Here is a 12230-nt window from a genome sequence, read left to right on the forward strand (position 1 = left end):
TTGAACTGTATCTTTTTCTAGTTAGTGGCCTGCTCACAGGTATTGATGCACATTTTCTCAATCCATATTCAAATATTCAAATACTGTGTTAAATGGAAATACTTTTTTATTGCCGAATTTTGTATTTTCTTTCCGGCATCATGGCATAAGTGCAAAGAACAGGGCCTGGGCTTTAGAGTCAGACTTAACAAGGTCCAAATCCTAGCTGTGCTATTTCCTAGCAGAGTGACTTGGGCAAGTTACCTAAATTCAGCTTTCTTCCCTATAAAGTGAAAATAATAATAAGCAGCTCAATGGGAGAATTAGATGAGATGACTGTAAAATTCATAGCCCTAGCTGTGCCCTAGCACGTAGGTGGTTAATAAAAGTTTGTTACCATTCAATAATGGTGATGTGTTTAGTGTGTGACTCAACGTGATTTTTTAAAAAATTTTGATGACATAAAATTTACCATCATACCTATTTTCAATGTGATTTTTAAAAAACTCTGAGTAATTTTATACAACTGCTTTTATGACTCTTGAGTTTGGAAAATGAGGTCAACTCTAGTATAGGCTGTGAAGCCTCTCTGTGCCCAGGGAACTGCAGATCTGAGCCCGGAAAATAAGGGCTAGAAAGGCTCTTGGGCACAGCTGAATGGCTCTGAGCACTTGACCTCTCTTTGGTTTCCAGCCTGGGAAGGGCTGACAGGATCCAGCATTTTGTCCTAGGGTCAGCAAAGGGCAGAGGTTTGAAATTAGGCATTGCTGGGTTCTCAGCGGGACCACTAAGGCCCCCTCCTCTCACTTTACAGAGAAAAGAGGAGGTGGCTGAAGAGAGGAAGACACGAGATTGGTTCTCTGCTCCTCCCTCTCTCTCCCTGCTTCTCCCCACACCCATCCTCTCCCCCTCAGCAGCCGTCTCCCCCACAGAGACTGGGAAGAGGGAGGGGGCGGAGTTGGGGACTGAAGGATCAGAAGCCCCACGGTGCCCTGCATCTGAAGGAAGCTCTGGCCAGGGGCAGCTGTGTTGGCTCACGCTCCCCCCCTTCCACTGCATGATGCTGGGGGTTCTGGGGCTTTGGGCGCTGCTTCCCACAGCTGTGCAAGGTAAGTGTCTACAGGGAGGAGCAGGGTCCTGCCACCCACCCATTAAGGGAGGGGGCACTTGAAGCAGCAGCCACCCCTTTGGAAGAGTGGTGATGGGGTGGGCAAGTGAAGGTGATGGGTACAGCTATGGGTCCCCTTGGTGGGGGTCAGGTTCCAGGCCTCTGCTGACCCTGTTTCCTCCTGTGGCTTTACCAGGCTGGCCCTGGGATATAAAACATGTTTTGTCTCTCTTTGGCTGCTGTTTTTGCCCCTGCATTCACTGTCATCTTGAACCCTCCCCTCTCCTTACCCTGGGCCGCAGCACCCCCAGGCAGGCGGACCTGTGTGTTCTTTGAGGCCCCTGGAGTGCGGGGAAGCACCAAGAATCTGGGGAAGCTGCTAGATGCAGGACCAGGGCCCCCCAGGGTTATCCGCTGCCTCTACAGCCGCTGCTGCTTTGGGATCTGGAACCTGACCCAAGACCAGGCACAGGTGGAGATGCAAGGTGAATGGCACAGCACATGGCAGGCGATAGCCAGTAGGGGAGAGAGGCACATCCTGGGTGGGGGGTGGCAGCTGAGAAGAGGAGTAGAAAGGGAATGTGTGGAGGGAAAGAAAAGCCCATAAGAGATGGAAGGGACGCCTCTGATAGAGAAGGGACCCCCTCCGTGTTCCCAGACCCCGTTACGCTCACTCGTACACTCTTTCTCTCTCTCTCTCTCTCTCGCCCCCTTTCTATCCTCTTCTCCCAATCCCATCCCATCAGGATGCCGAGACAGTGATGAGCCAGGCTGTGAGTCCCCCCACTGTGACCCGAGCCCCCGAGCCCATCCTAGTCGCAGCTTTACTCTCTTCACCTGCTCCTGTGGCACTGACTTCTGCAATGCCAATTACAGCCATCTGCCTCGTCTGGGGAGCCCTGGGACACCTGGTTCCCAGGGCCTCAAGGCCATCCCAGGTAGCCACCCAGGATGCCGGAGCCAGGTGGGGGCTGGAGCCCAGGTTAGAATGAGAGGTAGAACCAGGGCCAATTCTCACCCTACCCCCACCCCGTCCCAAGCTTCCCTCCTCCTGGCCTTGAGAAGTTGGTTGCCCTGGTGACTGGGAGATAAGGGGGCTTGTGACCAGGGTGGAGGCGGGTGGAGAAGCAACTTCTCTGCGGAGCGGGAGAGGAGCAGAGAGCACGATTTGGGGCAGGGCTCATCCAGCCTGCATTCCTGCCTTAACGTGCAGGCGAGTCCATCTGGATGGCACTGGTGCTGCTGGGACTGCTCCTCCTCCTGCTGCTGCTGAGCAACATCATCTTGGGTACTAATCTGCCCCACCCCTCCCTTGTGACCCCAACACACTGTCCCAGCGCTCTGACCCCTCTCCAGGCTCCCCTGACCCCCATCACTTCCCACAAAGCCCCCTTCCCAGTCTCCATACCCGTGCACCCCGGCCCTAAGGCTCCTCCTCTGCCTCAGCCCTGCTACAGCGGAAAGGCTGCCGGGCGCATGGTGGGCCAGAGCCAGGGCCGGGGCTGGAGCCGGAACCACACTCAGGCAGGGACTGGAGTGCCGAGCTGCCCGAGCTGCCCGAGCTGTGCTTCTCCCAGGTGCCCGGGGAGGGTGGGCGGCGGGCTCCTCTGGGCGCTCTCGGAGGGTGTGCTGGGGAGGAAGCCTGGCTCTGCTCCTAGCTGGGGCCCACACCCAGCACCATGTCCTCACCAGGTAATCCGGGAAGGAGGTCACGCAGTGGTGTGGGCCGGGCAGCTGCAAGGCAAGCTGGTGGCCATCAAGGCCTTCCCCCTGAGGGCTGTGGCCCAGTTCCAAGCTGAGAGAGCATTGTACGGGCTGCCGGGCCTACGGCATGACCACATTGTGCGCTTGATCACCGCCAGCAGGGGCAGCCCTGGTCCCCTGCCCTGTGGGCCCCTGCTGGTACTGGAACTACACCCCAAGGTGAGTGCTGAGGAACGCATATGTGTGTGTTTGCCTGTGTGTGGGAAGACGTCGGCGCGTGGGTGCTGGATGGCAGCGAGGCCCTGTCCACGCTTATTATTTTGCTTTATTCTTATTCTTTAGATTTCCTTTTCTGTAGAACATTAAAATGATTTGTATTGTTTTTACCTTTTATTATTATAAGCAGTACTTGCTAACATTTTTGACTTACACTGACAAAAAAAGGGAGAAATCAAAGCAATTCATATTCCCAACCTCAAGGAAAACCATTGTTAAAGAATTACCTCCAGGCATTCAACTAATGTTTATGAACTATATGTCACACTTCCCGTGCTAGGAAAAACACACCCAGTCCCTGCCTTTCCAGATTCTACAGAGTAGTAGGGAAGCAGAAATGGATCAAGCAAACACAAAAAGAAGTGTAAAATGTCAAGCGCGTTAAGTGCTGAAAGAAAAGGTACTACAAGAGGGACTTCCCTGGTGGCGTAGTGGGTAAGACTCCGCCCTCCCAATGCAGGGGTCCTGGGTTCGGTCCCTGGCTAGGGAACTAGATCCCATATGCATGCTGCAAATAAGAGTTTTCATACCACAAGTAAGAAGTCCCGTGCCGCAGCTAAGGAGCCCGTGAAATGCAACTAAAGGAGCCCACCTGCCGAGCCCACCTGCCGCAACTAAGACCCGGTGCAACCAAATAAATAAATATTAAAAAAAAAAAGAAAAGGTACTATAAGAGAAGAATAAGGAGGATCATGAGCAAAAAGGATGAAGAGGAATTGGTAGGCAGGGGCCAGACCACACTGGCCTTGTGGGCCTGCTAAGGACTTGGGACTTTATCAGCACCTGTAGTTCCCTCACCTCTGAAATCTTGAATTCTGGAAAGTCCCTTCTTTGACCAATGTACCTCATTGCCCAGCTCAAAAATCATTGCTTTTTTAGTTTTGTTTGTTTGTTTCCCTTTCCTGGCACACTGAAAGTGCTCAATAATGTTTGCAGAATGAGGGACTCTATTGCCCCTTTCCCTCCAATTCCCAGTTGCTCCCTGCCAGCTGCTCTCCTACCCAACGGCTCTCCCCATCCGCACTCTGCTACAGGGTGACACCTCAGGCCAGGTGGTTCCCGAGGGTGCCCCACCTAACCTGCTCTGCCTCTTCTGTTTTTGTCTTTACCCCAAGTCCTGTGAGGCAGTATGAGGTGGCTAAAGGTGAGTGATGCTGGAGTCAGACTGCTGAGGGTCAAGCTCTGCTACTCTCTCACCCAGGGATTTCCAGCAAGCTCCTCATCTGTAAAACAGGAGTGACAGGAGTACCTACCTCCCCGGGTTGTAGTGAGGGCTACAGGAGGCCTGGCACGCAGTAAGTGCTCGGGACACTTGAACTAGAGCTACTGTTTTTCGTGTCAATCCAACTGATGCACGTCCTCACTCGCACTGCCTGCTGCCTTGCCCTGGGTGTGTCGGCGTGTAAGTCTGCTGGGAGATGCAGGGGGATCAATTGATCTCTGCTCCCTGGGGTGGATCAGCCACCTCCAGCTTTGTGTGTCCCTCTCTTCTCTCTGCTTCTCCCCAGGGCTCCCTGTGCCACTACTTGGCCCAGCACACCAGTGACTGGGGAAGTTCCCTGCGGATGGCACTGTCCCTGGCACAGGGCCTGGCGTTTCTCCATGAGGAACGTTGGCAGGATGGTGGGTGAGCTGGGGGCAGGAAGCTGTGGGAGTCAGGAGCCACACCGCTGTTTCTGATTTTCCCTTAGCTTGGAGGGGAAGGATTGGGTCAAAAAGAGAGAGGAAGAAGATCCATGTCCCTTCAACCTGGCTTCTCCCACAGGCCAATATAAACCAGGTATCGCCCACCGGGATCTGAGCAGCCAGAATGTGCTCATTCGGGACGATGGGTCATGCGCCATTGGAGACCTGGGCCTCGCCCTGGTGCTCCCTGGCCTCGCCCAGCCCCCAACCTGGGCTCCTACTCAACCCCGAGGCCCAGCTGCCATCATGGAGGTCAGTACTCTGGATAAGGGTGAGGCCCAGGATGCTGGTGGTGGTGCTGATGAAGATGTGACAACAGTGCAGCAGCACCTATAGCACATAGGATGTTGCTGAGTCTAGTTGGGGGGTTGTTGCATGGACCACTGTGTGGTGAAGATTGCCATGGTGATGACTGTTGGCCCTCCATGCCTTGCTGTCTAGGCGGGCACCCAGAGGTACATGGCACCGGAGCTCTTGGACAAGACTCTGGACCTACAGGACTGGGGCACGGCCCTCCGGCGAGCTGATGTTTACTCTCTGGCTCTGCTCCTGTGGGAGATCATGAGCCGCTGCCCAGATTTGCGTCCCGGTAAGGATGGGTGTAACAGTGGCCTCACTCCCCCCATGCCCCACCTACCCATTCCAGACCCACCTACCTCCTGACCCAGGAGGCTCTTCCCTTCTCCCTCGTGACCGTTCCGCAAGAAGTCACCCCCACGGGCTAGCTGACACCTAGCCCCATGTGCCTTTTCCCAGACAGCAGACCACCACCCTTCCAACTGGCCTATGAGGCAGAACTGGGTAGCACCCCTACCACCTGTGAGCTGTGGACCTTGGCGGTGGAGGAGAGAAGGCGCCCTCACATCCCATCCACCTGGGGCTGCTTTGCCACAGTAAGAGGCCACAGGCTGGTGGGCTGGGGACCTGGAGAGTCCTGGCACGGGCTTCAAGGACTTGTCCACCAGGACCAGCCCACCTACTCCTATCCCCTCTCATCTCCCACCCTCCTGGCTCTTGTTCAGCTGGAGCTGGGCAAACGTGCTCTGAACCTCAGTTCATCCCCTTCCACCGTTAAGTCTCACACAGCCCACTCCTGAGACACACACCTTCTTCTTGCTCAGTCTTGCCTTGTCCGTCCCTCTTCTCTCCATCATCAGTTTGCCCTGTTCCTCAGTTCCTTCCTCCAGGAAGCCCTCCTTGGCTTTGCTTCTGCCCTGAGCTCTGCCCCCAAGATGGCTCCTCTCCTAGTACACTGGAGCCCAACATTTAATCCAATAATTCCTCATTCTGTCCTACACATCTGTGTTTCTGCCATGACCCAATAAAAGCCAGCACTAAGTATGAAGGGTTAAAACAGTGGCCTAATAGTGAAATTTCAGGGTTTCTGAGGAAAATAGTTTCCTAACAGGAAGCCCATTCCTCTGCTACCTGATCTGAAGTTTCCACTGCACAAGTGTCTGTTGGGTTAGATAACAAAGGCCCAGGCATTGTTTGCAGAAGACTCTGATTGCCTGAGAGGAAGGAGAGTAATTTCCCATCAGCACGGTAAGCCATTAATTAACCTGAATTAGCTCCTCAGAGGAAAAGGTGGACTCTTTGGAGAGAACCTGTCTCATAGGGAACAAGATGCAAAGGGCTGGATTTCAGTGAAGGGGAGGAAGAAGGCTCCAGGAAGGATCAGAAGAAGCGTGTTGAGAACGGGGCCATGATAGATACCTTTTAACCCTGGGGCCACTCATGGGGCCACTCAGGATCCTGGGGTAAAGCCTGCCTCCTGGTCATTCTTCCCAGGACCCTGGTGGCCTGAGAGAGCTCCTGGAGGACTGCTGGGATGCAGACCCAGAAGCACGGCTGACAGCTGAGTGTGTACAGCAACGCCTGGCTTCCCTGGCCCGTCCTCAGGAGGCCCACCCCTTCCCACAGGGCTGTCCACATGGCTGCCCACCTCTCTGCCCAGAAGACCGTCTCTCCACTCCTCCGCCCTGCCATTCTCCCTCGTAGGCCTCAGCTGAGTGTCTGCCACTTCAGTGTTCAGCAAGGCCCTTGTTCCAGAAATCCTCAACCTGCCCGTACCAGTTCTCATGTGTAAATATGCAGTTTATGTAGAGTCGGTGTACATGGAAACATAAATACGGTGATCAGATGCCTGTCTGCTCTGCCTCGCCACGGCCTTTCCTACTTGCCAAATGCTTGGATGGATCCTTCCGTGGGTATCCAATCCACTGCTTCTGACCAGTGACTGGGGCGGGGGGTGTGCACAGGAAAGAGATAAAGTCAGCTTTCCTGACTCTACGTCCTGGTCCTGAGGCCTTCCTCCCTTCCAGTGATCCTGCACTCCTTCTGTCTCTCTCCTTTTCCTTCTCTTTCATAAGCCTTTATTTGGTGGGATCTCATACTGGCACTGGGAAAAGGATGAGAAAGATGAAATTGCTGCTCTGAAACTGCTCCAAGACCCACAGCTCATTTTGTTGGCCACCCATACAGTGTTCTGGGGCAGTATCCTCTCCTGAGGCTTGAATGGGGAGGCCTCACAGAGCACAGGATGCTTGAGATGTGTCTTGAAGACCAGGAGTTTTCCAGGAGTGCTGGAGCAGTAGGGCATTCCTGGCCCAGTAAGCTGTACTGTTACGTGGTGCAGTAAGAAACTGCAAAGAGGACTTCCCTGGTGGCACAGGGGTTAAGAATCCGCCTGCCAATGTGGGGGATAGGGGTTCAATCCCTCGTCCGGGAAGATCCCACATGCCGCAGAGCAACAAAGCCTGTGCGCCACAACTACTGAGCCTGCGAGCCACAACTATTTAGCCCGTGCACCACAACTACTGAAGCCCATGCGCCTAGAGCCCGTGCTCTGCAACAAAGAGAAACCACCACACGTCAACGAAGAGTAGCCCCTGCTCGCCGCAACCAGAGAAAGCCCACGTGCACCAACAAAGACCCAACGCAGCCAAAAAAAAAAAAAAAAAGATCTTAAGGGAAGTGAGGGAATGCAGGAACAAAGGAAAAGCTGTCAAGAAGCAATAGTTCAGGGATAAAGCAGAGTCCTAATTCCTCCTCAAGGGGTATACATAACAATCTGATAAGTTCTGCAGGCTCCCACCAAGGTGGAGAATGGAATGATGATGGTCACACTCATGACTTCAATCAACTAAAGCTTGGACCCTGTCAACCTTTGCCCCACTTCTATGCTGAATTTTCCTCTGCTCGAGCCCCTTCATGAATATGCATGTACCCTTAGCTTAAAAGTTCCCCAATTTTGCTGTTCAGGGAAACACTGCTTTGGGACAGAGTCCCAGTGTTCTCCTTACTTGCTGCAAGCAATAAATCCTTCCTTCTTCTTCCTTCTTCTTTGGCTTGGTTGTGTCTTTTGGCTTGACACCTACCAAGAGGTGAACCCAGTTTTCAGGTAACAAGAGGTCATTCTCTCAACCACTACACTGTACCAAGTGAACTGTCCTATCTAGGGTCAATGTCTCCTCATGTAAACTTGAACCCCTCTTTTCCTGGTCACTTAGGAACTTTGCTCCTTCAGTTATCCCTTCTTTCTCCAGCAAAAGCATTTTTTCTCTCTACTGGATTATTCACATCAGTTTACAAACATGGTTTAAACTCTCCCATCTTAAAAAGCCCCTCCCAGACTGCCCATCCTCTTTTTTTTTTTCGCCCATTCTCTTATGATTACTGCTCCATTTCTCTGCTTCTTGTTTACCAACACTCCTTGGAAGAATTGCTTTTATTTACTGCCTCCACCTTCTCACGTTTCGTTCTCTCCTCAATTCGTTGCAGGCAAAATTTCATCCCTAGAATGTAATTAAAACCACTCTTAAAAAGTTCACGGGCTTCCCTGGTGGTGCAGTGGCTGAGAATCTGCCTGCTAATGCAGGGGACATGGGTTCGAGCCCTGGTCCGGGAAGATGCCACATGCCATGGGGCAGCTGGGCCCGTGCGCCCCAACTACTGAAGCCTGTGCACCTAGAGCCCGTTCTCCAAAACGAGAGAGGCCACCACAGTGAGAGGCCCGCGCACCACAACGAAGAGTAGCCCCCTCTCACCGCAGCTAGAGAAAGACTGCATGCAGCAACAAAGACCCAATGCAGCCAAAAATAAATAAATTAAAAAAAAAAAAAGTTCACTATTCTTGGGACTTCCCTGGTGGCGCAGTGGTTAAGAATCCACCTGCCAATGCAGGGGACACGGGTTCGATCCCTGGTCCGGGAAGACCCCACATGCCGCGGAGCAACTAAGCCCGCAAGTCACAACTACTGAGCCTGCATGCCGCAGCTACTGAAGCCCACACACCTAGAGCCCGTGCTCCACAACAGGATAAGCCACCGCAGTGAGAAGTCCATGCACCGCAACGAAGAGTAGGCCCCGATCGCGGCAACTAGAGAAAGCCCACGCGCAGCAACGAAGACCCAACGCAGCCAAAATAAATAAATAAATGAATGAATAAATAAATTTATTAAAAAAAAGTTCACTATTCTTGCAAAATCCAATGGCCATTTCTCAGTCTGCATCCTACAAAATTTATCAGCAGCATATGAACATTTGATAGCTTCCTCCTTGAATCTTTTCTTCACACTTTCCTCTGATTTTCCACTTCCTCACTGAAGAAGGGGAAAATCTGTATCCTTTGCTCATTCCTCTTCTCTTGCCAGTTTCTAAATATTGGCAGGCTTGAGGCCACGGGCTGGGCCCTCTTTTCTACTCTGGCTACCCCTGCTCCCTGGCTGAGCTTATCTGGCTCCTTGAATTTTTAAAAATTTTTCTTTGTTAAAAATATTTATTTATTTATTTTTGGCTGCGTTGGGTCTTAGTTGTGGCACACGGGCTCTTTGTTGCGGTGCGAGGGCTTCCCTCTAGTTGTGGCATGTGGGCTCCAGAGTGCTCGGGCTCAGTAGTTGCGGCACACGGGCTCTCTAGTTGTGGCGCACAGGCTCTGTAGTTGTGGCACATGGGCTCCAGAGTGCGTGGGCTCCAGAGCATTCAGGCTCAGTAGTTGTGGCACGCGGGCTTAGTTGCCCCGCAGCATGTGGGTTCTTAGTTCCCCGACCAGGGATTGAACCTGTTCCCCTGCACTGGAAGATGGATTCTTAAACACTGGACCCCAGGGAAGTCCCTATCTGGCTCCTTTATTTGTTTATTTATTTATTTATTTTTATTGGAGTATAATTGCTTTACAATGTTGTGTTAGTTTCTGCTGTACAACGAAGTGAATCAGCTTTATGTATACCTATATCCCCTCCCTCTTGGACCTCCCTCCCACACCCCCCATCCCACCCATCTAGGTCATCACAGAGCACTGAGCTGAGCTTCCTGTGCTTTATAGCATGTTCCCACTAGCTATTTTACGCATGGTAGTGTATATATGTCAATCCTAATCTCCTAATTTGTCCCACCCTCTCCTTTCCCTGCCGTGTCCACATGTCCGTTCTCTATGTCTGCGTCTCTATTCCTGCCCTGCAAATAGGTTCATCTGTACCATTTTTCAAGATTCCACATATATGCATTAATATACGATATTTGTTTTTCTCTTTCAGGCTTACTGGCTCCTTTAGATACCTTGATAACTCTCGATTTTTTTCTCTTCAGACAAGACCTCTCCCTGAGCGCCAGACTGCCAAATCCAACTGCCTTCTTAACACTTCCACTTGGATATCTGATAGCCATCCTAAACTTAACTTTGTCCAAAAGTACTCACATCTGCTCCTCCCCGTCTTATTTCAGTAAATGACACAATTATTTCCCAGTTGCTCAATATTCTTGGGTTCATCCTTGATTTCTCTGTTTCTTTCACCTCTACCTCCAGTCCAAATCTGCTAAGCTCTACCTTAGAAAAAAAATAACTGGTAAATCAACTATACTTCGATTAAAAAAAAAAAATACCCAGAGTCTGACCCCTCCTGATCATCTCTACAACTTCCATCCACGCCACCACCATTCCTTCTTTGGAGTACAGTAGTAGCCTCCTAACTGGGTTCTCTGCTTCCACTTTAACCATTTCTCCCTATTTTGTTCTTTCACCACACAGTAGCCAGAATAATAATAATAATTACTATTATTATTATTTTACCATTCTAACCATTTTTAAGCATACAGTACAGTGACATTAAGTACATTCACAGTGTTGTGCAACTGTGATCATCGTCCTCCAGAACTTTTTCATCTTTCTAAACTTAAATTCTGTGCCTATTAAACAATAAATCTCCATTCCCCACTGCCTGCAGTCCCTGCTAATTACTTTCTGTCTCTATGAATTTGACTACTCTAGGCACTTCATCTAAGTGGAATCATACAGCATTTGTCTTTTTGTGCCTGGCTTAATTCACTTAGCATAGTATCTTCAAGGTTCATCCATAGTGTAGCATGTGTCAGACTCTCCTTCCTTTTTAGGGCTGAATACTATTCCATTGTATGCATATACCACATTTTGTTTATCCATTCATCTGTTGATGGACATTTGGGTTGTTTCCATCTTTGGGCTGTTATGAATAATGCTTCTATGAACATTGGTTTACAGAATGACTTTTTAAAAATGAAAATCAGATCATGTCATTCCTCTGCTCATAACCCTCCAGAGGCTTCCATTCACACTTAGAATAAAATCTAAACTCTTTCCCATGGCTTACAAGGATCTGTAAATACTGGCACCACAGCTCCTCCCCTTATTTCAATCAATTTTTCTACATAGTACACATCACTATCTGACATTTTATTATATATTTATTTATATTCTGCCTCTCCCACCAAGTTATTACCTCCATGAAGGCAAGGATTTTTTTCTCTGTGTTTCCACTCTATCCCTAGTGCTTAGAACAGTACCTGGATAGCTTGAGAAATATTTGTTGAATGAATGAATGACAGAAGCATGGTAAATCATTAATGATTTAATGAATCAGAGAAATGAGCTTTACAAGCATTATTTAAATGCTTTTTAAATAATCTGCATTTAGGGAATTCCCTGGCGGTCAAGTGGTTAGGACTCTGCACTTCCACAGCAGGGGTCACGGGTTCGATCCCTGGTCAGGGAACTAAGATCCCACAGGCTGCTTGGCGTGGGAAAAAAAAAAAAAAAAATCTGAGTTTAAATCTGAGGAAGAATTTCCCAACTAGCAGGTAGGTGAAGAGAGGTATGGAGGGTATTGGCAACCTATGAGGGTCCTGAAGGGAGGTTAAAATCATCCTAGTCTAACAGTAAAAGTTCTTAATATTAACAAGAATCATGATAGTAATACATGGTAGCATATAGTAAGTACTTATTATGTGACAGATACACGATTATCTCATCACAACCCTATGAGGTAGGTACCATTGCCACTGTTTTACAAATGAGTGAATTGAGGTTAAATAACTTATTCAAGGTCACACAATAAGTGTCAAAGTCAGGATTTGAATCCAGGTCTCTCTGACTAACTCCAGAACCACCATGCTCTATTCCTCTTTGTCCATTTGTTCATTCATTCATTCATTCATGTAGTTA

The 12230-nt window shown here is 50.0% G+C and overlaps 1 protein-coding gene across 2 annotated transcripts; it reads left to right on the forward strand.

Annotated features, from left to right (window-relative positions):
• The first annotated feature begins 1039 nt into the window (after window positions 1-1039).
• Window positions 1040-6754, forward strand: AMHR2 (anti-Mullerian hormone receptor type 2). Of its 2 annotated transcripts, XM_059934626.1 has the most exons (11): window positions 1040-1088; window positions 1390-1572; window positions 1834-2025; window positions 2301-2375; window positions 2534-2664; window positions 2780-3010; window positions 4576-4690; window positions 4833-5005; window positions 5195-5342; window positions 5510-5646; window positions 6545-6754. In XM_059934626.1, exons 1-11 carry the CDS (start codon window positions 1040-1042, stop codon window positions 6752-6754), a joined length of 1644 nt encoding a protein of 547 aa, XP_059790609.1. The 2 variants fall into 2 exon arrangements, with proteins under 2 accessions (XP_059790609.1, XP_059790610.1); XM_059934627.1 differs by lacking the exons at window positions 5195-5342; window positions 5510-5646.
• The last annotated feature ends 5476 nt before the right edge of the window (window positions 6755-12230 follow it).

The sequence above is a fragment of the Balaenoptera ricei genome, chromosome 10 (genome assembly GCF_028023285.1).
Source record: "Balaenoptera ricei isolate mBalRic1 chromosome 10, mBalRic1.hap2, whole genome shotgun sequence".
Lineage (NCBI taxonomy): Eukaryota > Metazoa > Chordata > Mammalia > Artiodactyla > Balaenopteridae > Balaenoptera > Balaenoptera ricei.